A 21,961-nucleotide genomic window follows, 5' to 3' on the forward strand; every position below is an offset into this window, starting at 1 on the left:
TGACCGTTCCTCATTTTATGGCATTTTACAGCCATACAACTAGAATTACACCCGATTTCTAGAGTTTCATGTGCTATCCCATGCTTTCTGCATGGGACCAGGCTCCCGGACCTGGATTGTCAAAAAACTTTTTGGGTAATCAAAAATGACCTAAGGAACCATAATCACCGCCTCGGCATGACCATTCCTTGTTTTTGGCGTTTTACGGTTATAAAACTGGAATTCCGCTCGATTCTTAGATTTTCGCGTGTTATATTGCTCACCTCTGCATGGCCCTAGGACGCCGAACCCGGATCGGCTAAAAATATTTCAAGCCATCAAAAATGACCTAAGGAACCATAGTCAACGCCCCGCCATGACCATTCCTAGTTTTTTGGGGTTTTACGATAGTAAAACCAGAATTCCGCTCGATTCCAAGATTTTTGTATACTATAGCCCACACCTTCCGCATGGGCCTGGGCCCCCGGACCAGGATCGCTTAAAATAATTTCGGGCCATAAAAATGACCTAAGGAACTATAGTCACCACCTCTCCATGACCGTTCCTCATTTTTTGCGTTTTACGGCCATAAAATTAAAATTCCGCCTGATTTCAAGATTTTCATGTGTTATATAGCTCACGCCTTCAGCAAGGGCCTGTGTCCCCGGACAAGGATCACCTAAAAAAATTTCGGACCATAAAAAATGACCTAAGGAACCATAGTCATCGCCCCGTCATGACCGTTCCTCGTTTTATGGCCGTAAAGTTTTCTGGCGTTTTATGACCATAAAACTAGAATTCTGCCCAATTCCTAGATTTTCGTGTGCTATAGCCCATGCGTCCCGCATAGGATCGGACCTCCGGACCCGGATCACCTAAAAGTTTTTCGGGCAATCAAAAAAGCCCTAACGAACCATAGTCACCGCCTTGGCATGACCGTTTGTCATATTTTGGCGTTTTATGATCATAAAATGTAATTCCGCCCGATTCCGAAATTTTCTTGTATTATGCTTTACGCCTTCCACATGGGCTCGGACCTAGATCGCCTAAAATATTTTCGGGCCATAAAAAATGACTTAAGGAATCATAGTAACTGCCCCGCCATGACTATTCCTCGTTTTTTATCGTTTTATGGCCATAAAATAGAAATTGCACCCGTTTTTCATATTTTCGTGTTCTATAGCCAACGCCTCCTGCATTTGCACCCGAACCGGGATAGTTTAAAATTTTTCTAGGCTAGCAAACACGACCTAAGGAACCATAGCCACTGCCCCTCCATGACCATTCCTCATTGCTTGGCGTTTTACGGCCATAAAACTTGAATTCCGCCCGATTCTCATATTTTCTTCTGCTATAGTCCATGCCTTCCGCATGGGCCCGGGTACCTGGACCCGAATTGCCTAAAAATATTTTGGGACATAAAACAACCTAAGAAACCATAGTCACCGCCCCGCCATAACCGTTCCTCATTTTTTGGCATTTTACAGCCAGAAAACTGAAATTCCTCCTGATTCCTAGATTTTCGTGTGATATAGCCCATGCCTTTCGCAGGGACCCGGACCTGGATTGTCAAAATAAATTTTGGGCCATCAAATACGACCTAAGGAACCATAGTCACCGCTCTACTATGATCGTTCCTCATTTTTTGGCGTTTTACAGCCATAAAACTTGAATTCCAACAAATTCCAAGATTTTCATGTGCTAGGGCCCACCATTTCCGCATTGGACCGGGCCCCTGACCCGGATCTCCAAAAAATATTTCGTGCCATCAAAAAGGACCTAAGGAACCATAGTCACCGCCCCGCCATGATCCTTCCTCGTTTTCTGGCGTTCTGCGGTCATAAAACTAGAATTTCACCTGATACCTAGTTTTTGGGTGCTATAGCCCATGCTTTCCGCATGGTACCGGTCCCCCTGACCCGGATCGCCTAAATGTTTTCAGGTAATCAAAAATGATCTAAGGAACCATAGTCATTGCTAGGGGTGTACAAACAAAACCGACAAACCGCACCAACCCGATAATCCGAGTCAAACCGAGAAAAAAACCCAACTATGGTTTGGTTTGATTTGGTTTGATATTGAAAAAAAAAACCGACCGTAATTGATTTAGTTTGTTTTTAACTAAAAAAAGTCAAACCAAAACCAAACCAACCCGGCATTATATGTATATAAGTTTTCAATATATTTAATACATAAAAATATTTATTGTAGTGTAGTTTATAAATATTTCTAAGATATTTCATAGTTTTATCTTGTAGCGTATTATCTAAAGCTTGGACTTATAATTTTTGGATGCTCCAATAAGTTTTATAGTTCATAAATGTTAGTTACTCAAATAAATTGTAAACGGAAATCAAATCAATACTAATGCTAATAAAAGACTTGGAATTCAATTGTACTATGAATGAAAATAGTGTTGGATATCTTTTTTTAGTTTTTTCATGGTTTAGATAAAACGCATAACCTATTTTTTTTAGTGTTTAGTTATGTAAATAATAGTACTTATTAGTTGTACTTATTTTAGCAACTTAGTAATTTTAAATTATATTTTTTTTATTATAGCTTATTAATAATATTTATTTTATGCAATTTTATTATCTTTATTGTTGAATATTTTAGTACAATGTCATGACTCATCTCATATTTATGTCATTTTATTGAAAAATACCTTATATAGTCCTATCTTACTAGTATTAAAGAAATATTTGGAACACAAATTCTATGTTTTGTGCTATGAAGACTTGATGAGAAAAAATGGAAAAACCCCAAATTTAAAAACAACCCGAGGAAAAGTCGAGATTAAAAAACCCGACTTTTATTGATTTAGTTTGGTCTTTAGATTTAATAACCCGACACAATTGGTTTGATTTGATAATTGGAAAATCCGAACTAACCGACCTATGTACACCTCTAATCAACGCCCTGGCATGACTGTTCCTCGTTTTTTTGGCAATTTACGGTCATAAATTGAATTCCGCCCGATTCTCATATTTTCGTGTGCTATATATTGCGCCTTCCATATGGGCCTGGGACCCCAGACCTGGATCGTCTAAAAAAATTTCAGGCCGTAAAAAAGGATCTAAGAAACCATAGTCACCGCCCTACCATGATCATTCCTTGTTTTGTAGAATTATACGTCCATAAAATTGAAATTCCGTGCGATTTCAAAATTTTCGTGTGTTATAGCTGTTGACATCCAAATCCACTACTAAAAAATAAATGGACACGGTCGCATGTAATATAATTTACCCAACTATGAGTCGGGGTCGAATCGCACAAAGAACAATATATGGGCGATTAGGCGTGTAAGAGAATTATCTCTTGTTATGCTAAGCCAAACACTTAGAATGGTTTTTAGAAAATATTTATAACTAAATGCAAAAATGTAAACTAACCTAGAAAGCAAATAAAATGATCAGTGGCTACAAGCATGGATACACGGGGAATTACACTCAAGTAACGATCCAATATATTTCACGATTTTACAAATATGAGTGAGTTTATATTAATTAGTCTCGGGTAATAATTCTATATTAGCTTCTTCCAAAGACAAACAAGACTTCCTAATTGAATTATCCCTAAAATAATTAAGAGATTAAGCACACCCGAATATGGCTACAAGTAGTTCAATCCTATCCCTAGGTAGAATCTATAAAATGAGGGTTAAAGCCTCAAGTTCTTGTTAATTAATCTTTTCCAAACCCAAATTATCTTTCACAAAATTAATTCGAAGTAAATGGTCAAGTCCTAGGGTTAGTTAATCCCTTTGTAAACATTAAAGAACAAGAATAACTAAAGAAACAATAACTCACTTCATAATAAATAAAAATCGTTCAATACATAAGCACAACAAGATATTTAATCCACACTTTAAATATGAATATTCCTATAAAAAAGATTCAAGTGTTGGAATAAATACTACACACTTAGATATGCAATACAAAGCAAGGAAATGAAGAAATGAACATAAATGGGTAAGAAATTCTCAACCAAAAGCTTCAAATCTTCAAGACCCAAGTGCGTGTGCAAGAACCCTAGCTTCAAAACTTGTGTTCTCTAGTCCAAAGATGTCCAAAGACTGCCAAAGATACCTTTCCAATAAGTTAGGGCATCTATTAAAGGTTTAGGGCCAAAAAGTATGACATTACATAAGTACCCAAAACTGAAGCGCGATCTTCATATTTGCGAACAATGATAATCCTGTTGACCATCACATTTGTGAAGTTGATTGTCTAGTTTGATTTCGCATTTGCGAAGCCTTTTATCGCATTTACAAAGGTTGCTTGCCTGGGTTGACTTCGTATTTGCAAAACCCTTTTTCACTTTTGCGAAGACCGCTTGCCTGGGTTGACTTTGCATTTGCGAAACCCTTTTTCGCATTTGCGATCACTGCTTTCTTCGCATTTCCCACATCTGTGTCGCAATTATGACATCTAAGGCCATTTTCTAGATTTTTTATTTTCAACTTCTTTTTTGACTCTTTTTTACTTGGTTTCTTCATGATCACTTCTAAATGACATAGAACCTATAAAATAGAAGTAAACGATGTTAAACACATGATTTCATCACTCAAACATAGCAAAAATCTAAGCTTAAAGACAAGATACGTTGGTAAAATACCAACTTGTCAAACTCCCCACACTTAAACTATTGCTTGTCCTCAAGGAATAAAAGTGACAAAATCTCCTTCCAAGTATTTAACTCAATATTGCATCAATATAATGCCAAGTCAAAAAGGTCTACTTTAGGCACAAACGCATGACTTCGATTGGTACCTGTTGGTCTAAGTACAGGTGAAGTTTTGAAGACTGACAAAAGAACTCAGACTTAGACCAGGTCCATCTTGTGAAGCACAGTCATGATCAACCCGAACATGTGAGATGCACGTGAAGTAGATAAATCTAACTTATCAGAAGTAATATCTCCTGATCTGATCGAAAAGGTTGCATATTGGATAAAGAGAGAAAGACTTCTTACATTAAGAGAACACAGTTTAGGGAGAAGATAATGTTAGAGTATGAGATCAACTAGAACTCTTCTACGATAGAAGAGTAGTATCTGAATCCCAATCAATCTCTAATTACTAATCCATTAAATATCAGTGTTGTTCTCTTTTACAGGTAATGCACATAAGCAGAAGCTAAACTTAAATTGAGAGCAAAAGAGCAAGGTGATTTTGCAAGCAATTTATATGTGATTCAAGTGTGCAATCCTGAAGCTACTTGAATGAGATAGAAGAACCAGTTCCAAGTGTCTATCTTTTATTCTAGTTCAATTGTAGTAGGTGATTTTATATTGTACCTTTCAGCTTTTATAGAAGCAGTTATATTAGGTACTTAGAGTTTTCAAGTTAGATTTAACTTGAAGTTATCGCAACAGCTGAGGTTGTGTGCCACAACGGGATTAGAGTTAATCCTAGGTTTACAAAAGAGTTTTTGTAAATGCAGTTTTTGGCTCAGTGATTTTAGTGGAAGTTTGGGAAAATCCTACTGAGTAGTAGGTCGTGGTTTTTCACCTTTTGAGCCAGGTGTTTTCCACGTAAAATCTCTGTGTTCTTTATTTTCTTTACTTATTATTTCGCAAACAGTAGTAGTTGGAACACATAGAAAAACCAGGTCCTTCTATAGTTCAGTTAAGCGAAAATTGGGTATCACACAAATCACCCCCCTCTTGTGTGGTATTGAAGTATAAAACATCAATTAGTATCAGAGCGGGTTATCCTTGAAGATGTTAGAACCTTAGGAAAAGATCAAGATGAGTGCACCACCTGGAAACTGGGAAGGGCAATCCACTGCTAGGCCTCCACTCTTTAATGGTCAGTACTATTCTTGGTGGAAGAACAGGATGAGAGATCACATCATAGGAGAAGACTATGAACTCTGGGACATAGTCGTGGATAGTCTCCTGGCTACTACAAAGAAGAATGCTGGAGGAGTGGACGTGCCAAAGACAAAAGCTGATTGCACGCTGAAGATTTAAAGAAATGGAAATATAATGCCAAGGCCAAGAAATGGCTTGTATGTGGACTGGGCCCAGACGAGTACAGTAGGATTCAAAGATGTACCACTGCTAAGGAGATATGGGACAATTTACAAGTGGCTCATGAAGGAACTCTTCAAGTAAAGAGATCAAGAAGAATACTGCTATATTCTCAATATGAGAATTTCACTATGAAGGAAGGAGAAACTATCCAGGAGATGTACACAAGGTTCACAACACTAACAAATGAACTTAAATCTCTTGGGAGAATTATCCTTGAAGAATACAAGGTTGAGAAAATCTTGACAAGGGTCTTACCAGTGACTTGGGAAAGCAAAATCACTGCTATTCAGGAATTAAAGAACATTGCTACTCTCAAGTTGGATGAACTGATTGGAAATCTCACTGCCTATGAACTGAGAAGGCAAACCATAAAAATGGATGCACCTAAGAAGGAAAGGAGTCTGGCTCTCAGAATAGCTGAAGGTGTAGATCTGGAGGATGATGAAATGGTCATGATCACAAGGAATTTCAGAAAGCACCTAATGAGATGAAACGGTTCTTTAAGAGGTACAACCTTCAACAAACCAAGGGCTCCTGAGAAATAGACCAACGAGGGTTGCTACAAATGTGGCAAGACTGATCACATGATCAAGAACTGTCCTCAGTGGGAAATTGAATGGAAGGAGGAAAGGGCTGAATGAAGGAACAAGAAGAAGGAACAGGTTCAACCCAAAAGGAACAAAGAATCAACAAAGGCTATGGTTGTTGCTTGGGGAGAAACATCAGATGAGGATTTAGAAGATGAAGCTGGAGATGAACAAGCACTTATGGCCATCGGAGAATTAGAATGATGAACAAGAGGTAAGTGTGATTCATCTCAAAGATAAGATTAAAGTTTTGTCCAAAGAAAGGTTATCTGAACTATTGCTAGACTTCATCGATGAGTCTGAGATAATTAACAATGAGAAGGAACAACTGTCTATGGAGTGTGTGATCTTAAAAGCCAAGTGCAAAAATCTAGAATCTAGGGCTAATGAGAGTGACAGTAAAAGTGCTGAGTTGAAGAACCAGGTTCTTGAGCTCAACACCAGTTCCTAGAACTTAGGTCTGAAAATTTAAAACTAAAATTAGGAACGGGTAAGAATAAAGTTGATCACACACATATCACCTTAGAAGAAAACCTAGGAAAAATAAAGGATGAGATGTACAAGAAAGATGAGCAGATAAGAGTCTTAAAAGAAGACCTAGGGAAGGTAAAGCATTAACTAGACAGAACTTGCAAATGGATAAGGCTTCTAATGCACTATCCTGGCTACAAGAACATCACATTAGCAACAAGAGAGGACTTGGCTATGGGACCAAAGCACCTAAGTGGGACCCCAAAAGTAAGTACATCACTCTTCCTGAAAATAAAATCTGCACACACTGTGGCAAGACTGGTCATTACAAAAATGAATGTAATCCAAAAAAAAAGGCCAGTCAAAAGAATAAAACTTTTGTTCAAGAGAAAAATAGGCTGTCTGGGTGGGCTAAAAGGAATTTAATTTATCCTTTTGCCTATAGAAAGGGACCCAAACTAGTTTGGGTTCCTAAGACTAACCCCTGATTTCTTTTTGCAGGTCCAAGTCAAGGGAAGTAGCCAAACATGGTACATGGATAGTGGCTGCTCAAAACATATAACTGGAAGCAAGAACCAGTTCATTTCACTTGAGGACCTAAAAGGAGGTAATGTCTCCTTTGGAAATGGGAAGAAAGGTAAGATTATTGGGGTTGGAAAGGTAGGTAAGAGATACTCACATTCCATTGAGAATGTCTACTTGATAGATGGATTAAAATATAGCCTAATCAGTGTATCACAACTGTGTGACAGAGGTAGCCTTGTAGCATTTACCTCTACCAAATGCTTTGCGATTAATCTTACCACTAACAAGATTGTTTTGCAGGGAAAAAGAGTTAACAATATTTACATTGTAGATTTGTCCACTCTTTTAGAAAATAAACTCACTTGCCTGAGTGTATTGGACAAGGGGTGCTCATAAAAATCCGAACCAAACCAAACCGACCAAAAAACCGATACTTTTTGGTTTGGTTTGGTTTTGGTTTTGAAATTTTGAAAACCGATCAAATTTGGTTTGGTTTTGGTTTTAATAAAAAAAATGAACCAAACCGAATATAGGAGTAGCTATTTTAAATTTATTATTACACCTATATATTTGCGTACTTTTATACAAAGTTTTAAAATTTTTATAGTAAATATTAATCGTTTTCACTTTTAGTACAGTTCTTTACCTTTACATTCTAGTTTAATTAGTAGTTTTCTTTTGTTAAATGTAAGAATCTATTTCATGTTAAAAATAATAAATTTTTAATTGAGTCCTTAAATTATTCATCACTATTTGATTCAATTATCATCAATATATCTTGGTAAATAATAGATTTCTCAAAGGGCAATTGATTTGATAGTGTTACGTTAAAAATGTGGTCGCCGAAATATGTGTTTGGTAGTGTATGTCTTATATTTAAGAAAAAATCGATAAATAACCGAAAAACCCGAAAAACCGACATAAACCGAATCGAGAAAAAACTGATTTAATTGGTTTGGTTTGGTTCTAATATTTGAAAAACCGACTTACTTGGTTTGGTTTCTTTTTAGGGAAAAACCGATCTAAACTGAACCATGAACACCCCTATATTGGACAATGATCACCTCCTATGACACAAAAGACTTGGTCATGCAAGTCTGAATCAACTCAACAAACTAGTCTCCAAGGACCTGGTGATAGGGTTACCTAACATCAAGTTCAAGGAAGACTAAGTTTGTGAAGCATGTGCAAGGGGGAAGCAGGTAAGATCATCCTTTAAAAGCAAGAAAATGGTAAGCACAACCAGGATGATGGAACTGGTTCATATGGATCTCTGTGGTCCAATGAGAACTTGGAGCAGAGGTGGTAAAAAATATGTGATGGTACTTGTTGATGATTACTCTAAGTTTACCAGGGTACTGTTCTTAACATCTAAGGATGAAACATTTGACATGTTTACTGCCTTTGTTAGAAAAACTTAAAAACAACTAGGTAATCAACTTGCATCAATCAGGTCTGATCATGGAACTGAATTTGAAAATGCTAAGTTTGCTGAATTTTGTGATGATCATGGTATAGATCATAATTTTTCTGCTCCTAGGACTTCTCAACAAAATGGAGTAGTTGAAAGAAAGAACATGACTCTTGAAGATATGGCTAGGACTATGCTTCTTTCTAGTAAACTGCCTCATAGCTTCTGGGCAGAGGCTGTAAATACTGCATGTTACATCATTAATAGATGCATGAGTAGACCTCTTGTATAGAAGACTCCGTATGAGTTACTTAAATGGAGAAAACCAAATATATCCCATCATAGGGCATTTGGATGCAAGTGATTTGTGCACAATAATGGAAAGGACTCCCTAGGTAAGTTTGATCCCAGAAGTAATGGGGGAGTATTCTTGGGATATTCCTCACATAGCAAAGCTTATAAAGTGTTCAATAAAAGAACTTTGTGTGTAGAAGAAAGTGTACATGTAGTTTTTGATGAAACTAACATTCTTTCTGAGAGACAGGAATATGAAGATGAAGCAATTGGGCTGGTAAAAGATTTGAGTGAAGTCTCAGCTCAAGCTAAAGTTGCACCAAAAGAAGGAACAGGTGATGGAACAGGTTCTTCCATCCAGGGCAACCTGACAGGGGGAACTGAATAAAGAGTAACTAAAACCAATCCCCTAAAGGAACCGGTTCATGGCCCTGTTCCTCAGCAACATAACATGGGAGAAACATCAAGCAGAAATCAGTTGGTTGTAAAACCTCACAAGTATCAAAGTTCTCATCCCATTGAGAACCTAATCACTGATCCAACCTCTGGAGTTAAAACTAGATCACAATTAAAGAATCTGTGTGCTTTTGATGCTTTCCTATCTCTTATTGAACCTAAAAATGTTGTTGAGGCTTTGCATGCAGACTGGGTAAATGCAATGCAAGATGAACTCAATCAGTTTGAGAGAAGTCAAGTTTGGCATCTAGTTCCAAGACCCAAGGACATATCAGTAATTAGCACTAAATGGGTCTTCAAAAACAAGCTTGATGAAGATGGAATAGTTACAATAAACAAGGCACGACTGGTGGTCTAAGGTTATAGCCAAGAGGAGGGTATATATTATGATGAGACCTTTGCTCCAGTTGCAAGACTGGAGGCAATAAGACTCCTCACAGCCTTTGCAGCACACATGGAATTCACTCTTCATCAGATGGATGTAAAAGTGCCTTCCTGAATGGCTACCTAAAAGAAGAAGTGTTTGTTAAACAACCTCTAGGGCTTGAGAGCAAGGAGTGTCCGGAACATGTGTACAAATTAGACAAGGCTCTCTATGGACTCAAGCAGGCTCCTAGAGCATGGTATGAATGATTTTCCAAATTCCTGCTTGAACATGGCTACAAAAGAGTTAAAATTGACAGTACTCTATTTCTGAGGGATAAAAGTAAAGATCTTCTTGTGGTACAAATATATGTTGATGACATAATTTTTTGGGCAACCACTGACAAACTAAGTAAATATTTGCCAAATTAATAGGGAGTGAGTTTGAAATGTGTATGATAGGTGAGCTTAACTTTTTCTTAGGCTTACAGATCAAACACAACCCAAATGGAACCATGATCCATCAATAGAAATATGTAAAAGAGTTGATCAAAAAGTTTAAGATGGACGAATCAAAGGAAACAGACACTTCCGTTGCAACTGCTACTAAATTAGACATAGATGAACCTGGTCCATTTGTTGCTCAGAAGTTGTATAGGGGTATGGTTGGTTCACTTTTTTACCTTACTGCCAACAGACTTGACATAGTTTTTAGTGTAAGGCTTTATGCTCGTTTTCAAGCTAATCCAAAGGAATCTCACTTGACTGCTGTCAAGAGGATATCGAGATAATTGAAAGGTACTACTGATCTGCGTCTTTGGTACCCTAAAGGTAGTAATTTCAATCTAGTAGGGTATGCTGATGCTGACTATGCAGGGTTCCTTATGGATAGGAAGAACACCTCAGGTATGACTCATTTTCTTGGTTCATGTCTTGTATCATGGGCCACTAAAAAGCAGAATTCAGTGGACTTATCCACTGCTGAGGCTGAATATGTTGTTGCTGCCTCTTGTTGTGTTCAATTGCTGTGGATCAAACATCAGGTAATAGATTTTGGCATTGAAGTTGGTTGCATTCCTATCTTCTGTGATAACACTAGTGCTATAAGTATGACAAAGAACCATGTTCATCATAAGAGGACTAAGCACATAGATGTTAGACAACACTTCTTAAGAGATAACTATGAGAAAGGATTGATCACCATAGAATTTTGTGCTATTGATAAACAAATTGCTGACATCTTTAATAAAGCACCGAGTAGAGAAAACTTTAAAAGGAACAAGTTGGAATTAGGGATGATTAAGATCACCTAATGGGACCAGCTCAGAATGCACAAAGAAAAGAAAAAAAATGAAAAAAATTCAAAAAAAAAATTGGCTAGGAAATCTGAACTTGTGTAAATATCTAGATTAATTTTTACTCAGCTTCATACTATAATTAATATACTCCTCTGACATGTGTTAATATGACTCACTGATCTCTTATAAAATTTTCTCTATTATGGTTAATCGAGGCATGGTCAAGAGACTTCTAAATGAAGAACCTGGTTCATCAGTATTGGTTCATCCGAATGCTAAGGAATGTTTTTTATACTCTGCACAATTAGAAATATAAATATTTAAATCATGAGCAGAAGTCCTACAATTGTTCAACTCCTTAGAAAATTCTATCCGTTCATTTTTTAACCAGTTCCGTTAGCTTTAGAACTCTAAACCACAAAATTTGCCTAAAATAAAGGGAAGCTTAACCGTTCATTCAAACCTGAAATTTCAGGTTGATTAGACCTCTAATTGACCACTGCTAAAGCTGCTGTTATACATTAAATGTGTATTTCTCTTTAAATACGCACCATTACCTCCTGCCATCTTCATAATTCTAAACCGTCAAAAACACTTCTTCACTTTCAATTGCTTTCTTCACCAAAGTTCTAACTCACCAATTCTCTCAAGAAATCAGCGACAATGACAAACCCACAAGACAACCCAGGAACTCCTCCACAGCCCACTCCCTCTGATTCATCTACCCCTCCTCCACCTAGCCTGACTCTCAAACCCAGGCTAAGAAGATTAAAAATGCTTGCTCGCAAAACGGTGATATCTGGTGATCTCTCAAAGAAATCGAATGAGCAATTAAAGGCAAGTCAGGCTCAAAATTCTGATTCTACCTCTGATTCTGAGTCTTACAAATTTGCTAGTAAGCGGGAAGGACCTGGGTCTTCTGAATTTGAGAAGGCTCAAGAATCCCCTTCTAAGGTGAGTTCTTCTTTGACTGAGAATTTAGAAAATAGGTTTATTTTGGTTGGGTCTATTAGGGATGTGGAATTACCTAAGTTACGAAGGAGTGGAGGTAAAAAGAAATTTAAAAAAGAAAAGGAGAGAGAGGGCGAATGTGGTGATGTGAGGGAAAAAGGGAAATGAGTGGCTGATTACTCACCCACTATTGTATTGCTTTTACCTGTTATTTGTGGGGTTGCACAAGACATTGTTGAAGAAAGTGGCAAAAAGTCAGGGGGAAGTGGTTCTGATAAAGCTACTGAAGGGTTAGTTAATCTAAGTTCACAGGGAGATGAACCTGGTTCATCAGTTGTAGAGACCCTAGCAAGCCTTTTGAAAAGGGTAGGTGCAAGTTACGATCCAAAGAAAAGGAGAACTCCCACACCAGAACCCCCTAGTGCTCCTAAACCTTCAAAGAAACAAAAGGCTTCCTCTCCAACACCTACTGAAACTTCCTTGCCAAAGGGAAGAGCCACAAGAAGCAGGGTGAAACAGAGTGAGAGTGATCTACAAAAGGCTCTGGCTAAAAGTAAGAAGAAAAGGATGGCTAAAGGAAAGGGTAAGGTTGCAGAGTCCTCAGAAGCTATTGATATTGAGCAGATGGAACAGGTCCATTAGGAGGAAGTTACAATAGTGGAGGTTCAGACCCCCAAGCCCAAAAAGCCCAAGACTTCTTCCAAGAAGTCTTCCTTTGTGTCTGAGGCTGTTGAACCCTCATTGGCCAAGAGGACAAGGTCTGTAGTAAAAAGTAAACAAGTTAGAGTTTCTGAAGAGGAGGAATGGAGTGGTGAAGAAGAAAGTGAGTCTGATGGTGAACAAGACAAGCTGGCCAAGTTTGGCAAGAGAAAATTTTTGAAGGGTAGATTGCTGAAAGACCTGATGGAACCAAGAATGATTAGACTGGTGGATACCTTAGCTGCTCAAGGCTAGAAGGACATAGTCCTTCAGATGGATGGAAGGCTGGCCAGGAATGAAATCATTGAGTTCATGGCAAATGTAGAGGTTAAGAATGATAGAGTTAGCAGCCTGGTGAAAGGAGTTCAAGTGAACTTTGATGCAAAGAAGCTAGGTGAAATCCTTGACATACCCTCTGAAGGGTATGATGACTATACAAGGCAAAGATGGCCATGTCTGGACTCCCTTCCTACTTCCCTTGAAATTACCAGAAGGTTCTGTGATGCTACAGATGCGAAGGAGGCTAGGGCTGTTCAGAAGAGTGAAATGAGGCCACAACACAAAGTCTTGTTTGAATTTGTCAACAAATGTTTGTTGCCTCGACAGGAGAGGAGACACATTGCTAATTACACGGACTTGGTGCTGATGGAGTGTTTTGAAAGAGCTAGGCAGATCAACTGGCATGCATTCATTATCAAGCTGCTGGGCAGGGTTATCAATGGCTCCAAGGCCCATGCTACTCCTTATGGGTTCATTCTGACTACTGCTCTTGATCGCTGCAAGGTGCCACTGAAGAAGTGGGAAATGGCCTCAAGCAAAGATCACTTTGGAATCAACACTTTGGTTGCCTGTGATTATAAGATCACTGCCATTCCCAATGAACCTGGTTTATCCAAGAAGACACCTATAAACAGCAAAGTCAGAGCCCTAGTGCAGGAGAGTGGAGCAAAAGATGCTAGGATACCTAGGCTAAAGGCTCGCTTAGCAGAGGTTGAACCTGAGAGGGATTCTCTCAGAACTGAGCTCACCAAGGAAAAGAAGAAGAATGATGGGATTCTTCATAATATGTTGACCCTTCTCCAAGCCCACAACCAACCTTCTAGCTCTCCCAAGCCTTAGGAATTCTAGCCTTTATCTCCTGAACCTATCTAGTACCTTCAGTGATCCGGATTAGGGATTTTTCTCTCTTTTTGCTCATGTTTTGAATGTTTTTGCTTTCTGGTTGTGGATTGTGGTAGCAACATATCTTCTATTAATGATATCTACTGTTTTTGCTTTTGTTCAATATTAATCTTTCCTTGATAGTTTTAAATATGTTTGCTTGATTACCGATGATTAATCCATGATTGCACTTGCAGTTGCCCCAGTAGCCATGAGTACTTATTAAATTCTGGGACGCACACTTTGTATGTAACTTTTCGATAATGCCAAAAGGGGGAAGAGATATTATGCTTTACATATTCTGAATATGTGATATTTATAACCTAATTAACCTGGTCCTTGATGATAAGTGAATTTTTTAAACTTTGTATTGATGGTTAAGCTGAGTTCTTATAGGATCCAAGTAAGTAAAAAGCACAGAGTTTGTCATCATCAAAAAGGGAGAATTTATTGGTCCAAGTACAAGTGAAGTTTTGAAGACTGACAAAAGAACTCAGACTTGGACCAGGTTCATCTTGTGAAGCACAGTCATGATCAACCCAAACATGTGAGATGCACGTGAATGAGATAAATCTAACTTATCAGAAGTAATATCTCCTGTTCTGATCGAAAAGGTTGCATATTAGATAAGGAGAGAAAAACTCCTTACATGAAGAGAACACAGTTTAGGAAGAAGATAGTGTTAGAGTATGAGATCAACTAGAACTCTTCTACGATAGAAGAGTAGTATCTGAATCCCAATCAATCTCTAATTACTAACACATTAAATATCAGTGTTGTTCTCTTTTACATGTAATGCACATAAGCAGAAGCTAAACTTAAATTGAGAGCAAAAGAGCAAGGCAATTTTGCAAGCAATTTATGTGTGATTCAAGTATGCAATCCTGAAGCTACTTGAACGAGATAGAAGAATCAGTTCCAAGTGTCTATCTTTTATTCTAGTTCAATTGTAGTAGGTGATTTTACATTGTACCTTTCAACTTTTATAGAAGCAATTGTATTAGGTACTTAGAGTTTTCAAGTTAGAGTTAACTGGAAGTTGTCGCAACAGTTGAGGTTGTGTGCCACAACGGGATTAGAGTTAATCCTAGGTTTACAAAGGAGTTTTTATAAATGCAGTTTTTGGCTCAGTAATTTTAGTGGAAGTTTGGGAAAATCCTACTGAGTAGTAGGTCATGATTTTTTCACCTTTTGAGCCAGGTATTTTCCACGTAAAAATCTCTGTGTTCTTTATTTTCTTTACTTATTATTCCGCAAACAGTAGTAGTTGGAACACATAGAAGAACCAGGTCCTTCTATAGTTCAGTTAAGCGAAAATTGGGTACCACACAAATCACCCCTCCCCATCTTGTGTGGTATTGAAGTATAAAATATCAGTACCAACAATTACTCCAAAGTATATGAAATACCAAAAACTTCTCATGAATTTTATTACAATTCAAGTGCTCAAACACTATATAGATCAAAGCAGGGATCAAATCATAGGAATAGGATTCATCACCGCCAATCGAATGAGAAGAAGGAGGAGGATAAAATAGAGCTAAGGGAGCAAATACAGGTATTGCCATTTGATCCAAATACGGGGGTGCCATATGATATTCTAGCTTTTATTTTTTATGATAAGTATATATCATGTATTAATTGCTCGAATGAGTTGTAAACGGTTGTCTTATTCTTAAATTGATCCTGGATATCTAGTTTGCCCTCCCACTATTATTAACTTGTAATCAACGAGAGATGTGATTTGGATATGTCGATCTGCTAGTTTAATTTTTCTGATCATCAAGCTGCTAATATTAGTAAACAAGCTAGCACGACTGACACGAAAGATTAACTAATTAAATAGCCTATCTAAATGAACAGATCAGATTGTTGGCAGATCATTAATTTTTCTACTTTTATGTTTATAAATCAGCATGTTTATGATCTCACAGATAAATATTCAACACACATATCACACAGCTCTTTCTATAGTGCCATAACACTAAATCGAGATAGAACAAACATCCAGGAGAAGACAAAGGCAGGAATTAAAATGGGAATGCTTAACAGCTTGTTTGGATGGCTACATGTCGTCATTTCATAATGTATCGTATTGTATTGTACTATATTGTATTGTTTGATGAATATAATATTTGGATAAATTGTATCGTTTGTCGTCGTTTCATGATGTCACGCACCAAAAATATAAAGAATAAAATTGTAATATTACTAAGAAAAAATAGAATACGAAGTAGAATCATTATATAAAAATATAGAGTAAAGGTAAAATATGTCTATTTAATAATAAAGAAGGGGAAAATGTGAGAAAATAAACAAGGTAACGAAACGACTGTTTGACCAAAAGATATTGAAACCTTTTTAATTTAAATCAATTAAAGAAGTTGAAGAGGTAAATCTTACTCAAACATAGTAAACTCCAGATCTGTAAACAAACCAGAAAATGATGCGTAAAAATGAAATAGGAGCAATAAATGGCCGAAACCTTTCATTTCTTCTTTCACCAATCGGTGAAGATGACTGTTGTACATAATCAATGGAAGATTGTTTTACTTTCTTTTCACTAAGGAGATTACAGAGGAGAGGGAGAGAAAAAGCCCCCACCCCCCACCCCTTTTAGGAAGGCCCCCTCCCTATATATATAGTCATGGAGTCCTTGCTATATTTTCGGGCCATAGCCCCTTCGTACCGTGCCTGTTTTCATCGTCCTGCGAATACATGGTTTGGAGTAAGTCATGGCGTCTTTCCTTATCCCGTTGTTTGGACGTGGTCCCGATTGGGTCGACCACAGCGGTCAGATTTTGACCAATACAGTTAGTCCCTCCGTCTGCCAGGGTCGTCCCTTGCCGGGCCCAGTAGATGAATGATGATTTTCGCTTATCTAAGAGAAATCTGACTGTCTACCCCTTGGGTATGATTTTCATAACCAAGTAGCATAACAGCACCCTTTCGATATCTCTGAACCTTTGCGGCTGTTTCGGAACCGAAACATCGTTTAACTTGAAAGTTGTTCGTGGTTGCCGCCATTATGACACACGTTCCCAGGGGATTGAACCGTTTCGTGCCCCATCAGCTTCAATTGGCGACTCTTGGGTTTCGTGCTTGGGGAATTTATGTCTCTTATATAGAAGGAATGCAACATTCGAGTGACGAACTTCCTTGCCTTTACTTGAAAGAACTTTGTGAATCTTCCTTTCTTTTGATACTTCGGATTTTTGATTTTCTTCGGTTAGCTAAGAACTTTCATCTTTTCTTTTCTATGCCTCTTTCCTTTATCAAACCGATACAAATGGCTGGTGATTCTACTCGCGCTGACTTCCCCGCCACAATTCCGGCACCGGAAGATGATATTCTGGCCACTTGAGGAGTAGAAGTGGCAGAAGATGAGGAGGTCCCGTCGGTAGCTGAGATCTTGCCTCGCCCTGGGAAAGCATGGACTGATTTCCACAGTGCCGCCGGGGAGAAACCGAGACCTGCTTCCTCCTTCATAAATGAGGAGGGGGTTGCAGACTTGAGGGCTAGGTGGGGAATTCCTCACTATGTCGAAATACCGCCGGCGGTGGAGAACGACAGAGTCCATTTTGACCGCCCAGGGTATTGTGTGTTCTACGCCTACCCCATTATTGTTGGGTACACGCTTCCTCTCCCTCTCTCAGTGATAGATTTTTGCCGCTTTTACGAGGTATGCCCGGCTCAACTTACGTCGTACCTGTATAAATTGTTCCTCATGCTGCTCAAATTTGAGGAGCTTGCCGGTCGTGAGATCACTTTGGGGCATATGCTCAATATCTTCTCCCCTCAACTCATTTGTGGCACAATGATTCACATGCGCCACCTGTCACACCTCCTTTTTACTACCCCGGAAGGGGTATAAAGGAGTTTTTCCAATTTAAGTGACAATCGAAACGGGATTATTTATATTAAATTCAGAGTAGCCACTTGGGATAATTTATGGTGTCCCAAGTCACCGGTTTAAAATTCCGAATCGAGAAAATTGACTCTTATTTATGGTCTGCGAACACAGAAATCTGGGTAAGGAATTATGTTAACCCGGGAGAAGGTGTTAGACATTCCCGAGTTCCGTAGTTTTAGCACGATCGCTTTAATCATACCTGGCTAATTAAATTGTCTGATTACTTATTTTATAACCTATGCACATTTTCCTTTTTACCGCTTTTAATTAAGAAATTAACCCGAAACGAGTCACGCATACGTGTACTCATTTTGTTCGGCGCATCAAGAATCATGTTACGCGTACGTGTACACAATTAATCACACTTTATTAATATTAAGAAAGTTTAGCCGAAGTTGCGCAAACGCATACCTCGATTTATTTTGGGAATCATAATTATATCACACGAACGTGTACATAATCACGATAATAAATTTAAAAAGCTCTCTAACGGTGTTTATTATTCTTCCTAAATGTTGAGATTATTGTGATGTCAAATTTATGAACGAGATATTATTGGGTAGTAAATAGGCTAGCTAGCATGATCTATTACTTGACCCAAATTCCTTAGGGTTCAAGATCCAACTTATGGACCATTCTTATTCCTTGCCAAGAAAAAACAACTTCAATTTCTATCTACCAAATTAAAAGTATTTATTCAAGAACCAAGACTGCATACATCCAAATCGAAATAAAAACTAATTAAAACAATTTAAATTTTAAAAAAAAAAACTAAAACATGATACTCAAAGAACGTAGAATCACAAATCAACCAACACGCGTATCAAGCTATCATAACACAATGAAATGAGAATGATAATTGAGAAATGGACCTTTTATTGGTGAACAATGCTGAAAATTGCAAATCAATCGGACTAAACAAAGCAACAATCCTTGGACTGAGATACCGGAATTACAAATCAAAACCTCGAATCGACACCGAAAAGCTCGAAACCCAAATCGATCTCAGTCAAACGATAAACTAAAACCTTCAACTATCCGACAACAACAAATCCATAACCATTGCAAAGTGACAAATTGCAATTGATAGCACATATCTGAATGCCGAAAAGTATAGCTTCTTCTTAATATTTTCAAATATTGAGTGCACTGTTGCTCTTGCAAATACCAAAATAAAAGGCTCGTGTTTTGAAAGATCACGAATGTCGTTTACAAGGTTTTTGAGGTCGTGCGGATGTGTGAATTCAATTCACGGCGTTACGGGCTGGAGGATGTGATTATGGATGTGGTCGATTAGGAATGATTAAGTTAGAATCTATTAATCATTGATTATTCCCCCAACGAAGAAAATTGGCAACTGGTTGTGCAGAAACAGATTACAAATGCCAAATAAAAGCTAGATAGGGTAGATTCAAGCTAGAATAAGCAGAGATAAATAGGTTCAGGCAGTAACACAGCAACAAACATCTTCCATTCCAAATAAAAACCAGCTTTGGAACCCAAGAAGACAATATGGAAAACCTCTTTCAATAAACAACAAACAACCAATCGATTTGTGTTTTCCAATTCAGTTTTAAAGCTAGAACAATCACAACTCAAAACAAGGGAATTTTGATTTTTTTTCAATCGTAACTTTCAACTTTGCCTGTGAAGAGAATGAAGATGAATTCTCTTTAAAGATGAGACGATGAGAGTCAGAAAAATCAAAGTCAGTGTATGTGAGAATGCCTTCAAGGGTTATGCGGCTGTCCTCTTTTTGAGTATAGGAAATTTTTTGTCTTAGCTAGGTCTAGGTCTAGAAATTGAAAACTTAGGGTAGGCTTTTTATAATTGGGTATTTTATATGGAGGTGAGAAGAGATTATGGCCATTGGATTAGAAGAAAATAGATGGCTAGGATTAAATCTTGCACTTAAATGGGCTAATGGGTTGGGAAGAATGGGCTAAGGGTAATTGGGTTGGACCATATATTTTGTGTTTGAATTTAGGCTACAAAGACCAAATAATACAATGTATCTATAAAAATGTAAATACAACAACAACACAGTATAATCCCACTAGTGGGGTCTAGGGAGGGTAGTGTGTACGCAGACCTTACCCCTACCAGGTTTTTTTTTTATCTATAAAAATGTTAATATCACTCTAAATTAAAATAAACTAATATAAAACTAAATACTACGAGTGAAACTAATTTTTTTGTATTTTCAAAAATTATAATACTATAAATATAAATATACTAATTGACTTTAACCTAAAGATAAAAAATATTTTTTGTATTTTTTTTATTTTTTCATGATAAAAATAAAGTAAAAGAGTCAACACTAATTAGATTAGCGATACTAAACCTAAATTAAATATTTACGCTAAAATGTATAAAATCTTGGGGAGGGTCACAAATTACATGTCTACACCACCGAGGGTGGAAGAGCTTGGTGGTAAAGATGGACGCAGAACCAACCGTCTCTTCACAAGAACTACTTTTATGTGCGGACCGAGCATCTTGTGGCGGATCCTACGGGGTTCCCTGAGAAATGGAACTTTGCACGTAAGTCCTTATACTTTGGGTCAGAATGGTACCCGTCTGCTTTCCTTTGAATAGTACTAAAACTGTTTATGTTTTTGCAACCGCGAAACTGCCTCATGCACCTGTTGATAGTATCCGCGAGTGGGTGAACGTCATCCTTCCTCATACGGCGAGGGTCCGCATATGGTCGTCCTTCTATGAGAAATGTGGACGCAAGCCCCTTACTGGTGAGTAATATCATTTTCGTTCGTTGTTCTTCTTCCTACCCTTTTTACTTTGTTTTTTATGTGATGTTCGTCGATGTCAGGGAGAGTACGGAGAGCGTGGGCTCCTCCACTAGCCTTTCGTCAGCCTACATTGTTTGCTCGCCCTGCTTCAGCATCTACTGTTCGACCTTCGTCGAGGTCCGCCTCAGTTGAATCTACGGCCGTGACTGTACGCATGGAGGCCACCCCTAGAACTAGGGATCTGACCCTTGTCACTTACCCAATGGAGGGATCTACCCGTGCCACAGAAGGGGAGGGGTCGTCAAAGAGACGGCGTGTGGAGTATGAAACAGCTCATGCGGCCGTGATACTTCTAGAGGAAGACCTTCCCCTGACGGGGTCTGAGGCGGGAGTTGATGCCACTCCACCCGTGGAGATAGAGCCAGCCGTGGAGGTCCCGATTGCTATGATTGACTAGCAGCTTGCCGCGATGGGGGGTCAGACTCCCGAGACCGATGTTGCTGCTTTGGACGGGCCGTCATCTTCAATGCAATGTCGTGCTTCCTCATCGGTCGCAGAGAGGGGAAAGGGTGTCGTGGTCGACGACTACGAATCTGAGTCTGACCTTGATCCTGATGATGTTCGGATGTTTGAAGAGGGTCTTACCCGTTCGGTGGTTCATTCGGGAAGCCCGTCCCGTATTCTTGAGATCTTGTCGGATATCAATCCCCTGGGGGACACGGAGGACCTGGTGCCGCAGTTCGACATCTTGTGCTCTGCTGCCGAGAATGCGGCTCTTCGGGAGGTTCCCAATATTTACTTGATGAATGAAGTGGCCGCTATGGGCCTGAGAGTGCGTTACACTTTCTTTTCATGTTCCTTTCGTTTTTCTCGGTGATATGGTCTTAACCCATTTTCTCGTTTTTCAGACGTACATGCTGGAAATTGAGAGTGCTCGCCGGGCTAATATTCGGGCCAAGATTTTCTTGAAGATGTTGGAGAAGTATCGGCGCTATCGTAACCAGTGCCGTGAGATGCACGAGCGGCTGAAGGCGAACCTTGGTGATCGATCTCTTGGTGAG

The 21,961-nt window shown here is 38.5% G+C and overlaps 2 protein-coding genes across 2 annotated transcripts; both read left to right on the forward strand.

Annotated features, from left to right (window-relative positions):
- Positions 1-10,691: 10,691 nt before the first annotated feature.
- On the forward strand, positions 10,692-11,910 carry LOC138884052 (uncharacterized mitochondrial protein AtMg00810-like). Its single transcript, XM_070164791.1, has 3 exons — positions 10,692-10,860; positions 10,960-11,171; positions 11,902-11,910. The coding sequence occupies exons 1-3, from the start codon at positions 10,692-10,694 to the stop codon at positions 11,908-11,910; spliced, it is 390 nt and encodes a 129-aa protein (XP_070020892.1).
- A 179-nt stretch (positions 11,911-12,089) lies between these two features.
- LOC138884053 (protein gar2-like) lies at positions 12,090-13,331 on the forward strand. Its single transcript, XM_070164792.1, has 3 exons — positions 12,090-12,474; positions 12,607-13,010; positions 13,104-13,331. The coding sequence occupies exons 1-3, from the start codon at positions 12,090-12,092 to the stop codon at positions 13,329-13,331; spliced, it is 1,017 nt and encodes a 338-aa protein (XP_070020893.1).
- The last annotated feature ends 8,630 nt before the right edge of the window (positions 13,332-21,961 follow it).

The sequence above is a fragment of the Nicotiana sylvestris genome, chromosome 12 (genome assembly GCF_000393655.2).
Source record: "Nicotiana sylvestris chromosome 12, ASM39365v2, whole genome shotgun sequence".
Classification (NCBI taxonomy): Eukaryota; Viridiplantae; Streptophyta; class Magnoliopsida; order Solanales; family Solanaceae; genus Nicotiana; species Nicotiana sylvestris.